Below are 13922 nucleotides of genomic sequence, written 5' to 3'. Positions count from 1 at the left end.
AATCTAATTCAAATTCAAATCCAATCAAAATCCAATACAAACCCAATCAAAATCCAATACAAATACAAAACTTATCTAAGTCCGATCCAAATCCACATCAAATCCAATTAAAATTCAATTCAGATCCATATTCAACCCAATTCAATCCAAATCCAATTCAAATCCTTTCCGAATCGAATCCAAATCCAATCAAAATTAAATCGAAATCAAATCCAGATCCAATCCAAATCCAATCCAAATCCAAGTAAAATCCAATCCAAATCCAAGTAAAATCCAATCCAAAGGCTATCCAAATTAAAATCCAATTCAATCCAAATCCAATCGAATTCAAATCCAAATTCAATCCAAATTTAATCCAAATCCATTTCAAATTCAATCCGAATCCAATTCAAATTCAATCCGAATCCCATCCGAAACAAATCCGAATCAAATCCAAATTCAATCCAAATCAAAATCCAAATTAAGTCTTATTTAAATCCAACCCAACTCCAACCCAGATCCAATCGAAATCCAAATTCCACCCAAGTTAAAATCCCATCCAAATCTATTTTTTTGGAATGGAAAATATAAAATCAATTAAAATGTTGGTGATCTCCGATGATCTTGAAACTTTCTGGTTTCAGCAAACTTGTTCGAATTGATCAGAGTTTCAAGTCGGCTGAAGGATTAATTCGAAATCCATGAAATCCGTTGTGTTTTACTTTAACTTATTTCACGATTTTGACATCCTAAAAGTTGCGATCTTCAGCAAATTTGTTAAAAAATCAAGGGCTTCTGGATGGTAGACAGTACAATACAAAATTCCACCGCGAAAGGGCTTCTAGTGTACACGTAATTCTTCATATTTTCACGTAAGCTTATCACGCAAATCCGACCTCCTAGAAAGCTGCAGTCTTCGGCAAAGTTGTTCAGAAGGTTAAGGATTTCTAGTTGATGAACCAATAGTCAGGATAAGCTCAAAGAAGCTCGAAAAACATATTCGAAATATGCCCTGGGTCTGCAAAGTAGTAATTTTAGCAAGGAATTGAAGAATATTTATCACACAATTTAAATCCACAACACTTTCATGTTAACTTGTTATTATGTCATCAATCATAAATAACGATATTAAAAACAGCGAACTATAAACTAATCGTTGAAAAGCGATGGAAAACATACTAAATGAAATACAATAATTTCTTCTAAGAAGTTGTTGTTGTATAAGTTATATTCGGAATACTCGTATACTATATGTTCACTACCACCGCATAGCGGCTGAATTCCAAAACGAACTGTGCACCAAATATTATACCTTGACCTCCTAAATAACTTTGCTGAAGACGGTAGCTTACTTCGGATTCACGAGACTAATAAAATTAAAAATACAAAAAAATACATGCACACTAACGTCGCAATGCGGCTGAGTTCAAAACCATACTGTAAACCGACAACAAGCCTTTGACCTCCCAAACAACTTTGCTGAAGACCACAACTCTCTAATTTATCGAAATCACGAGATAGGTGCTGCAATACTCAAACTGGGTATCGTAATAGTCAGTGAAGCGATTTCATACTCGAGGCCCATATCTTCATCTCATAAAACATGAAAACACAAGAAAAAACATATATTTTCTCCTTAAACCAATCTGCTAATCCATGGAATGAATTCTTCTTAGTTCACTTTAGATTCCTCATAAAGTACAATCCTCGAAAACTCACTTAAAAGCACTAAATTTGATATTATAGTCGGGCATCTGCACTCGAAAACTCATTTAATTCAATCACCTACCTTAGAAAACAAAATCCGCGCATCGTTCTATACGGCTACAACGGGACTTGTTCAGCAGCCAACCAAAGTTTTTTCATCACTAGCGGACCACTTTTTATTTTAATCACTAAACAAAATCACTCACTACACTAAAGGTGCCGCCACACGGACGCCTTAGTTAGTAATTCCCTTAGTTTCTAAGTCATAGTTGATTGTAAAAAGCATTTTTTTTTCATCATAACGCGGGATTGTACTGTCAAAAGCTATAACATAAAGACCCTGAACTACTCCGTCATGCCCGAATAGTTCATAGCCTACTATTCAGTGATGAAAAATGCTTTTTACAATCAACTAAGACTTAGAAACTAAGGGAATTAGCGTCCGTGTGGCGGCACCTTAAGAATACTTTTATTTTTGAAATATTCACTCCAAATTTCCTAAAACAAGCTTGAATTTGCAGAAATATATGAGATGAATTTCTACAATTCCTAAATTTCAATCTGATTTCACTGCGTTGAAGAAAATTAAAAGTTGCCAAATCAGTTTCTGTTAATACGAAAAAAATCATACTGAAAATGTTGAATTATTCCGACATAATAGACATAAATCTACAGCACTGCAGTGGTTACCTAGGTTACCAGATTTGCACGTAAACAACTACAGCGGATATCTAGGTAACCTACTACGACGGGCTGCGGCTACGTTCATTCTTGATAATGTGATTCATTCATGATTAACAGTGTGATGAATATGGGGGCATCGTGAGATGAATAATTGAGCAGTGATTCAAGTTTTGTGACAAATGGTTTGTTTTACAAAATTCTGGATAAATCTAATCTAATTTTACTAAATATACAATGCTAAACGATTCTATAAGAGCACGGAGGCATATTTAGTTTATTTGTGCAATGATTTCGTGAAAATTTGGTTTTTTATCCGTGCATTCTTCGTGAATATCGGCTTAATGAGATAGATAATGGAGGAGTTCCTACAAGTCACAACAACATATAAAACGTGCTTTTTGTGCAAATCAGTTTATTAAAATTTGTTTACAGAGATTGACAATTCTTTTTCACAATCGAAAACTCAATGAGAAACTCCTTATCGCAAAGTATTTGACTCAGGAAACTGAGTATTTTCCGAAAGTTTTTTTTTTTAATTCTTGAGTAATTTACAAATGTGGCGTATGATTCTTGAAAACACTTTATTTGAAATATTGTAGCTTAGAAACCTTTAGTTATATGGAAAAAGGTTCTTGGAACGATTGATAATAAATTGAAAATAATTTTCAAAGAAAAATTTACACTAAAAAATAAAATATTTTCATTTAACAAAAATATAAATTGACCTTGAATTTTGAATAAAAAAAATTCAAAATTTTCGTTTATACTTTTTATGCAAGTTGGAATCGATAACAAAACTATTGGTAAAAATTGCTCAATTTACTCTAGGACAGCAAAACGATTAGGGAATAATTTAGAAGACGGAGATAAGTTTTGAATTATTCATCCAATTATTTTACTGCTAAAGAGTGAAATGTGCCTTATAGATCATACATTTTTAAGAATCTGTGGTCTGTTGACATGGATACATTTAGAATGTCAGCCATCAAACACTGTATGATTAGAAATTACTATTAGATAATTGTTATAATGTTGTAATATTACTAATGTTGTAATATTACTAAAACCTAATTTAAAAAAAAATATTTCATATTTCTCTATCCTTCACTTGTTACGAAAAGTTAATACGTGTGCAAAGTTCAAATTAAAATGGTGCATTAGATATTTGCGTACATATTTTTATATCACTTGGCATTAAATTCATCTATTTAGTGTGTGGTAGATTTTTTATATCTCATGATATAAAGAAATATTCATCTAAATCATCAACTAACATTTCATTTTCCTTTCAACAGCAGAGAGCGAACCGAGAACCACCCTATCGATGAACGACGCAAACTTCAAGTGCATCCAAGACACGAACCTGGGCCGGGACAAAAATGTGATCCAGTTTTGGGACTTTGTCGAGCGGTGGCGTGCTAACCGAACGTTGAAAAAGCTCGACCACAGCAGCTTTGCCAGCAACGGAGCTGACAGTGCCGGCGGCAGAGGAAATGGACTGAACGGCTGCTACGCGAACGGATCCAGCAATCCGTCGCTGTCGCCGTCGTCGTCGTCGTCAGTGCAGATCGGTGGTTCGGGCAAGTCGGACGTTAAAAGGTTAGTTGGTGTAATTAGTAGGTCGATTTGGGTGGTTCGCGCACACGCAGGGTAATTTTTTTTAACGGTGCACGCTGTTTTCCATTCGTTACGGTTATCGGCTATTTTAAAATCAGTGATCAACTGTTGTAGTGCTGTTCAATCAGATTTGTTATCTGGTAGTAGAAGTGATTTTGAACAGTAAGTGATTTGATCGTTGAACATTATTCGTTACTCCAAGGCAGCAAGTGATCATAACCAATGCCGCTAATTGAGTTTCCCCCAAATGAAATATAGCAGAGCAAAGTTCGTTGCGAGGCATAAGAAAACGTGATAGTGGAAAGTTTAAAATCCGCTTGGCGGCAATAAAAAAAAACAGATATCAAAAAATAATCAAGTGGTAACTAAAGTGAAGAGAAAAACAGCGATGAGTTTTCACCTACAAGTGCAAGAAGGTTGCAAGACGCATCTTAGTTTGGTTTAAACGACCCTCGAACTTGAGGCTTTCTACTCTGAATATTTATTAATCGAAACATTGTATTAATTTTTGGGATACAACTTTGAGACGGACATCACAAATCCTACGTTTACTTTTTATTAATAAATCAGCACTAGTACATCAATCCGTCGACCAAGGCTGGTGGGTTATCTCAAACTGTGCAATTTTTCCTAACTTTCTTTTTTTTCTCGTTTACTCGCTAAAAGTCCAATTTGTTTATTTTTGATTCCGTACTTTTTTTTTCAAATCAGTAATGTAAGTTATTTTTGGTTCTGCCAATAAATATCGAGATTTTGGCCGGTGGTGAAACATGGCCTCTAATTATACGAAACCGTTGCGCCGACATCATGAGCAATCGTACTAGGGAGCAGTTTAGCGGGCTAGCGTGTGCCTCCGTTTCGGATTATGTATTTACATTGCAAGTTGGCATTGGACGAGGGTGATAATAAGGTGTCTGAAATGATAAGTTATTTCGTGTGCTGCGTCACTACTAGAGTGCACTAGCAAGTCACGAAACGGCAAGGATGGTCACGATACCGCATCACATTTGACGATGGGCTGACGAACGAGAGTGCCTTTCCCGCATCGATATTTCGATTTTTCCTCATAACATAGATAGGACATTGAGCAAAAACGAAAAAAAAAAACATTTTACTGAACCTAACATTGCATTCACCAGAATGCTGTATTGTGTTCGTGACTCAGTTGTTGTTGTTTTGCTAGTATGAGACTGCCAATATTTTGAAAACCGTAAGAATATTTTTATCTATGCGTCGTCACAAAAGAAGTGCGTTTTGTTTTTGTGATACGTTAACATGAAACGTTAGCATATTAGGGGTCTTCACATCGAGCTCGTATACGAATACCCAGCCGTAAACTGTGTATCTTCCGTTACTCGTCAATGGAGGTGAGTATTTTTACGGCTGGGTATTTGTTTACGAGCTCGACATGAATACCCATATTATTGTTGATCCGTTTTTCTGTTTTTGCGAAGTCTATTGTAGTTTAGTTACAAAGTAACTTAATGTAAACGAAATGAATTTTTTACACCAACCATATTATTCGAACAGCAACTGTCAATAACAATTTGAATGTTTATCCCACGATGAGTGAATTCGATAAAATAGTGTGCATGAAACAATTTTTATTTTTAACTTGCCTGAAAACAAGTTGTTGTTGCATTGATTGTAAGATCTAGCTCGAGATAATCCACCAAGTGGTGTGATCCGGCATTTGTCATACGAACTTTACCCTTACGAAAAAATGCGTATTCCATGAAAATGTTAAATGAAAATCTAAATTCGAAACTGGCAACGAAATTTGTCCAATTTCGAATGCTTATAATTAGGTCATTTTTCAATGGATTGCCTCAGTTCTTACAACAAAAAATAGCTACGCATCCACTCAAGTGCGAAAAATTGTAATTTTTGGATGCTAACTGTGGTTAGATGGAACAAAGACAAGGCTTGTTGAACAAGGCTTGTAGAATTATGACTAAGTTGAATGGTCAATACCACTCAATATGGGTATTTCCTAAATCGGGATTATTCAAAAAAATTCTAAGAGTTTGTCCACATATTAGCCTCTTCTTACCCATCTCTTAAAAAAACAGATCTTAAATGGGACAAAAACTGAGCTCGAAACGGGATTCTACGAAACCGGTTTTGGCATGGTTTTAGTATATTCCACAAAGTAGAATAATATTAGATATGTTCAAACTCGGGGAAATTTATTTTCGCATAAAACTTCATGAAAAAATCATACATAAAAGCCAAGGCAAAAAAAATTGTTGTACTGTGTAATTCTAATATTCCGATAGGTTTCCATAGAAAATTTTGAATGCATGAAAATAACATTGAAGTCCTCTCGACTTTTGAAAATCGGACAATTGAAAATAGTAAGAGGTTGTATTCAAGAAACGACCGCATAACTAACATAGAATACGCACCCTTGCCGACAAACAATGTTGCCTGGTGCGTATTTTTCTTTGTTTACCACCCACGTGGTAGAAACGTAATCACGATAAACACGGAGAATAAAAGTGAAGTTCCACCGTTTTTAAAATGCACACCCGAATCATGCGAAAGTCACTGAACGGATGATGTGAAGAAATGAACCCGTGCGTTTGTCTTATAAGTAGGCGGGGCCGCGGATGTGGTATTATAGAAGAATGTAAAAAAAGGTTGGACAGCGCTGCGCATTGTTGCTAGGTATAGAGACGAACGCAATGCGAGAAGTACATTCGTTTTTCGTCAACTGTTCAACCGTCAACAAGCACATCGTTAAGATGGTACCAAGGGCACACGCGGGCTACGGACAAGCGGCGGAGCTGCCAAGTTCAGACTTCCGTACCTTCTCTGCTACCAGGAGAGCCTGCCAAGTACGGTGGATTCGAAGCTAAAGCTATTACGAAATACACTACTTCAAAATGAATTGTTTCGTTCCCCCTGCCAAGTTTAAATTACAATAGAACTTTCTCAAGGCCACAAACACGTTGTTTTCGCCGTCTGCGGTCAGTGGTTACAAAGTTGTAAACATTTGAAATCTTTCAATCTACCTTTTCATTCTATTTTAGACATTTTGGAACTTATTTATTTTAATTCTTAATCTGATCATTTAAGATCTAAATAAAATATAAAAAGAGTGTGGATGGGGAAAAGCTCATTGGTGGTCTTTGATTCCCTCCTCAAATGTGCTTAAAAACCCCACCAAAATCGTTAAAAATCTATCCACGTGGTATGTGGATTCGCTTTACATCTCGAAACTAAAAATATAAATCCAGACGCCACTCTAGTTGTCTCTGTTGTATTATCTCAGCAGTACGCACTGTATTGTACTCCCATGTATTCTCACTAGAGTGGTTCATTATTATTCTTTTGCTCGGCTGTGATGTAAGCAGGAAAGGGGTTATTTTTTTGGCGTGCGGCAAAAACACAGCACATGCAGAACAAAAAAATACGTGAAATTGCTACACGTAGGCCTCATGCCGAAGAAAAAGTAGGCGGTGAATTTTAACTCCGCTCTTTCCACATATTGAGGAAAATAATAAGCCTTTATATGAGTTTAACCCCCTTCCAGTTGGTCTCGAGGTACGATGCTGGCCTAACAAGCCAGTCGTCGTAGGTTCGAGTCTCAGCTCGGTGGGGACTGTTAGTGTCGGTTGGATCGTAGCCGCCTAGCCCCGCAATTGTCATGCACAATAAACAGTTGGCTGCGAAGTATGAGTATATATAAACAGAAGTTCAAGTTCCGAATCAAAATGTAGTACCAAGGCTTTGCTTTGCTTTGCTTATAAGTGTTCTGGAATTTTCAAGACTGAAAAACAATTTCAAGTTTACTGTTTTTGAAACTACTTTCTGCTTTGGTTAATTTTTTCTTCTAGCAATATTTTTTAGGTATTTTAGGCTGAGTTCTGACCGTCTTGTTTGTGCTGTTTTTTTGGACGCTTTTGATTTTTTTAACTAAACTTGAAATTATGCACTTATATTTTCCGTAAATGCTTAAGAGTGGTTCCAGTTGATATCGGAGCTATTCTGGTTTTTTAAGTTACAGATTGTAATGCTATTTTATAATAAGTTTGAATAAGTTAGGGTATTCATAAAATGAGATGAAATTCATGATTCATTTCGATTTTTTGTTAACTTCGATGCGTTTTCAGAGTTTTTATTTTTTACCTCGAGTTTAGTTATACTCAACATTACTCTCTTGTCAACTTCCTCTAAATCTTAGAGATGTTTGTTCACATAAACTTGCTTTCTTCAAAAGACGTTTGAAGTTTTTTGAGGTTGATTTGGGATAAATTTTTGATTTCGGATTTTCTCTGACGCTCAATTTTTCGAAGGAAGCTCTTGAGATTTCTGGAAACTTGTTGAACTGAAATTGAAATTGTGTTCTTATACTCTCTGCTTAAAAATGTTTCCAGTCAGTTTGCTACACGGAGCCTTTCCATGCATTTTATCTTAATTTTTTTTTATTCTTTTTTAACTTCTTTTTTTATCTATCCACTTTCTACAAAAGCTTCCAGCCATATTGAATTACCTGTTGAACCCATTTTGTTTTTGATTTCTAATTTGGTTCCTCCGAGCAATTTAAAACTCTATCTTAAATAAGTTGTTGTTTTGGCCATTTCTGTATTTTAGAAAAGATTTAGTAATTTTGAACTAAATTTGGCTGTTTTTCTGTTTGGTCTCAAATTTTGCTATGCTTGAAATAATTTTAGCGTGGATTTTGAATTCTACTGTGTTGTTCCACTGGCGTTTAGTGTTTTCAATCATTCAAAGAGAGTTATATTTTTCAATTTTTTCGGTTCTCCTGGACTATAAAGGTGTTTGCAATTTTTTGGATTACTTTACTGGTTTGAAGAGAACCTATTATTTTTTTTCGGAACACTCAATATATGATGAACATTTCAGCTCTTTTTCAATAAAAAGTTTCTGCAACATATGAAATCATTGTTGTTTCTAGTCTTTTCCATATTCGGAAACAATTACAGCAAAGTTTGGAATGAATTTCTCATTTGTCCTTGTCTGATCTTTTGATGCGTTTCCTAACCCTTTCATGTTGTCTTTTGATGGGATTATGGGTGGTTTTGGGCCGAATCTGAAATTATTATTGTTATTTTTTTTGCTGACATTTTGTATGTTTAATCACTAAATAAACTGCAGAAACCAGCGTTTTTTTTTTCAATTTTTCTTTGCAAAAAAATTTCCACATGGACAAAAAGGGGGATAGGGGGTTTTTTCAATGTCCACGGTTGTTCACGGTGGATGACGGGGCGGTCTAAAACGCTGATTTTTGTCCACGTGCAACGGACGGCCATCAATTAGTCGCGTGTTCATAGCTCCACTGATGATAATATGGTTTGAAACTGTTTCAACATTGGTTTATTCTCAATATTTTCACTCAATGTTCACGGTTGAAGTGGAAGCTGAGTAAATTTTAAGACCGTTGAATAAATTCAGTTTGGTAATAATTTAACAAACTCCCTATAGCTAAGAAGAAAGTTCAATGTCCACCGAATTTGATTCCCTATCCACAAAACGTGACTTTGTCATGTTGCATAAAGAACTGATTTTCTCCAGACTCAGTGATCAACTGAATCAGCATCTTGACACGAAAAGATTTTCATTTAATAATAAAAGTATTAAAATTTTATACTTTTTGAAAACGTACTTCAAAAGAACCTTTGAACCTTCCATTTTAGTTTCTTTTAAAAGGTAATTCATTTTAACATTAATGTTGCTATTGTAGAACCAAAAGTACATTGAAAACTATCTGTAATTTTTCAAGATAAAAATGCTACCCAATGTGTCAATTTTACCTTGAAAAAGAAGTAAAAAATTCAAAATTGAATTGATTGCCGGTCGATTGTCTGTTGATAAATATTCAAAAAAAATTATATTTTCTATAATTTAATAAAATCAGTGCTTTGATACGAACGATCCCCTAGTTTGCTCATCCCCTAGTAACAGGCACTAGCACCGATTAACAAAACACACATACTCCAATTATTCTGCAGAATCAAACTTGGACAGATTGTAGAAAGTTACGCTACATCCGCGCATGGTGCAGAGCAATCAGCCGGAACCATTGTTGTTATTCGCGCTGTGGTTCTACCATTCTCCTTTTGCAGATTGATACTAAAAAAAATCTCCGAAGTTAAAAATAGTATCATCGGTCGGCCATAAATATATCGAAAAGTATCGACCTGTGGAAACAGTTCAACTAACCGAGGAAAAGCATATGTAGCAGGTGGTGGAAAATCCACTAAGATGAGCATGTACATGTGTGTGTGTGCGTGCGTGCGTGTTGCTAGTAAAGTGCGCGCTTTGTTTATGCTAACCGAAAGGTAGCGTCCCGTTTGAAGATGATTAAGATAATTCAATTTAGTAGATTGCTTTGAACCTGTAAACAAGGCCCGCGATGATGGATATTACTGCCGACTGTTTTAAAGCAGAACAATCGCCACCAGTCATCCTGTCAGTGGAGGGTGCGAATAAAAGAGATGCTAAAAATGGCGCGCGATCGATGTCATCAAAGACGTCGCCGCATATTAATTGATTGATTAGCCATAAGTTAAAGGAACCGTTGCGGTCGGATTCGGTCGGAATCGAATAACTGCAGACAGAACGGAAGGAAAGCAAAATGTCTTCCATGTTGATCAGTAGTTGCCTCAATTTGATTAGCAAATAATCACACATGATTCGTGATTCATTACTCTGAATAATATTTATGCATTTAACCTCAGGTTGGTCAGGTTGGTAAAATGTAGAAGTGTCATTTTTGAAAAGACAAAAGTCAAATCGAAAATAAAATCTGGACTAGAATTGTTTGTTTAGAACTCACTGATCGCAATGTGCGTTGGGGAGAAAAGTTAATCAGTGAACTTTCAAAGGGGGTTATACTAGCGGGAATATGATGATCAGCGGCTAAAGGCTATCGAAGCTGCGCCGGAGTTGTACGGAATCATGACGAGCGCTATTTTTATTTCTATGTAGGTACGCAATCAAATAGAAGAGCTTGAAATAATTAATAAAAAATTAGTTCGTGGCGGGGAACTCATTCGTGAACGTAGAGAGTCCTCGTGGCTTTCAGAAAAAAAGGTATAACAATTGAAATAGGGAGTGCATTTGTGATGTTTTTTCTTGGTGCTAAACTCTAAAACTCAAAAACTAATTTAGGCGGAATTCGTTGTTTATTTCAGTGTACAGTGTTTAGGAAAAGAACATTCAGTTACGATCCAAATAGAACCATTACACACACTCCCTTCTTTCCGTCGCCTATAACGTGAAACAAACATGTAGAAATTAGAATTTCGGTGTTTTGTTTCGGATCCGGGAGTAGGTACAGCGTAATAAAATATATACATACTCCGTGCTGGCTTTATCAGTCATTGAGCTATTAGTGATCGTTCAGTTCACTTGAACCTGGAAACTAAACCGACAGTGGAACAATGTCATATAATGTTCTTATTGCGGCGTGATTACTGTCACCAAATGGCCCGGAACTCGTTTCCGCAGACCACGAACGAAATGAGAAACCGGTCTGATCGGACTTTGTATCGATCAAAGCGCAAGGTCCAAAATGGATCGCCACCGTTGAAATAGGCACTTATTCACAATCTGATCGCCGATTTTATTTCACAAGATAAGGTTCAATATCACGCACCGCACCAATTGCGGTGTACGTTACGCTCGCGAAACGTAACCTCAAAAGGCAAGTGCGTGGGTAAACAACCAGCGATGACAGATGCTGCAGCTAGTTGTTACTGCCGTTCACCGGAACAAATTGGTGCGTAAATCGCATCACAATTGCTAACATTGGCAAAATACTTGAAGATGTACAGTGTGAACTCACCCATTTAGAACAGGTCACTTTCCACTATTGCGTATCGCGAAGGTTTGCAGTTGGATGCTGAGCGCGGAAATGACTGCAACTTCGTAACCCTTCATGTCAAGTATCAATTGGTTGCCTCCGGTCGTGCATCAATTGCAGTCGTCGTTTGATTTACGTACTCCGTTTTTTACTCTACCCAGTTCATTGTTTTCATTAACTTGATCGACACTGATTCTCTTTCAACGCAGCTGCTAGCACTTAACCGGGATCTACGCAACACGGCTTTGTACGTTCAGCATTCACTTTCACCTCGCCCACCTCGCGAGATTCGCCTCCAGCAGGCGCCACCATCTTATTCTTTTTGTTGGATATGACGTTGATTTTCTAGTGCTTCTCGGATAAATATTTACTTTAACGACGGACCAAAGCTTGGATGCGGAGATGGACTATTTTTTTAAGGCTGGGTTGGTCCACTACTGTAACAAAATTCTTCCCACAATCGGTCGGTCGATAAAGGTACTGACCGTTCGACCAGTACGGAAATTGCTATATAAACTGTGAATTAAATTAAATATCGGTTTATTCAATTGAGCCAGAAGTGACTGGACCTTGTGCGTAAAAGTTTCGAGATGAGTAAAAGTAGAAAGAAATGTTATAGAAACTGTTTGGAATAATAATAAAGTAAACAAACGCTCCCTCGAATAGAATTATCTACATCGAAACTCGAGCCGTCTATTGCAACGGTACAGAAATATTAATTTGGAACAGAAATAGAGTGGGCTTGGCCGTCATCAACCATATAGTGGTACCATCGTCCAATTTAATCTGTTGAAAAATTTACTCGATAGTTAACATTTCCTTCAAAATAAATCTGAACCAATTTATTGGAACAATTCGCTGGCACAGCTATTATCGTCCATAGTGAGCCTGAGCATGCCGTGATAATTAACGAGAATCGGCAGTAGCTATAGTGTGTCCGGGTGACACCTGGGGCGGAAAATTTGGATGTCACCCCTTTCCCTTTGGGTGTCACCCCTCCAGAATGCAGTGAAATTATATTATTATAAAAATTGTGAGAGTATTCATTTGCACTAAATCTACCTATTTTTGAAAAATTGGTTGAAAACAAATTTATATAATTTTCAAGAGTTTTATAGCGAACTCCACTAATTGATAATTAATCTCACGGACCTTCAAAAAGGTGAAAATTTTGAACATTTTTCTCCTGGGGGTCACCCCCCAGAGGGTGACATCCGGGGCGGACCGCCCTCTTCGCCCCCACGCTACGCCAGTGAGAATCGGTATGGCTAACACTCGATCGTATCCGAGAACAATTACGATAACTGTTCCGGCACCTATACAGGCTGACTCTAACGGCAAGCATCTCTAACGAAAATATTTATTCGCGGTCAGCCGACAGGGTGGAAGAGATTAATGTCAGCGGTATAAATCAAATTTTGCTTCATTCACGATCAGAGGTCGTAATTAAGCACTTTTATGACCCGATTGAAAGGCAGTTGGTTTTCTGACTACTGCAAGCTGGCGATGATTGCAAAGCCGGAAATAAATAATTATCACCTCCATTCCAGACACCATTTAGGAGCTCTGTCACACCGAGAAAAAAAAATGAATTGATATTTAATTAACCAGATCTTCTTTGCATGTCCTTGATTAGATATCATTTATTTTGACAGCTATGCCTATCAATCGAAGCTATTGTACGGAAGCAAATGAAATGAAGCTCGGTAATCAAAAAAATCCAACAAATGCACGCTATCATCGAGAGAAACCATGGCTTGATTGTGTAAAAACAAAACTAACGACAATGAGTATGGAATTGATATGTTCATGTTGGGTTGTTGTAATCTGTGTTTATTCAAATTAATGCAGATTTTGTTTGTTGTTTCGATGCCAATTTACAAATTGTTTCCGCTTCAGGAGCGGATAATCACGGACTAATAACTGTGGTGAGCTGCAATCTCTAGCGGGACACTGGCTCTGATTAATTACTTATTTCGACGTGAAAAGCCATGTCGGTCGCTCGTCACACCGACTTTGAAATTGGAAAATTTTAGTGAAGTGGGACATGGTTCACTTGATATGTGTGTGTACAGTTCGCGTTAGAAACTATGTGTGACAT

General features: G+C 36.8%; 1 protein-coding gene across 1 annotated transcript in view; it reads left to right on the top strand.

Moving 5' to 3' along the window:
• Positions 1 to 13922, top strand: part of LOC129726202 (uncharacterized) — a 74118-nt gene that overhangs the window by 29811 nt on the left and 30385 nt on the right. The window contains exon 3 of the mRNA XM_055682942.1: positions 3666 to 3969. Coding sequence (XP_055538917.1) covers positions 3666 to 3969 — 304 coding nt within the window. The remainder of the gene's footprint in view (positions 1 to 3665; positions 3970 to 13922) is intronic.

Source organism: Wyeomyia smithii, chromosome 2 (assembly GCF_029784165.1).
Source record: "Wyeomyia smithii strain HCP4-BCI-WySm-NY-G18 chromosome 2, ASM2978416v1, whole genome shotgun sequence".
Taxonomy (NCBI): Eukaryota; Metazoa; Arthropoda; class Insecta; order Diptera; family Culicidae; genus Wyeomyia; species Wyeomyia smithii.
Note: the sequence above shows the minus strand (reverse complement) of the source record. Positions and strands in the feature narration are given on the sequence as shown.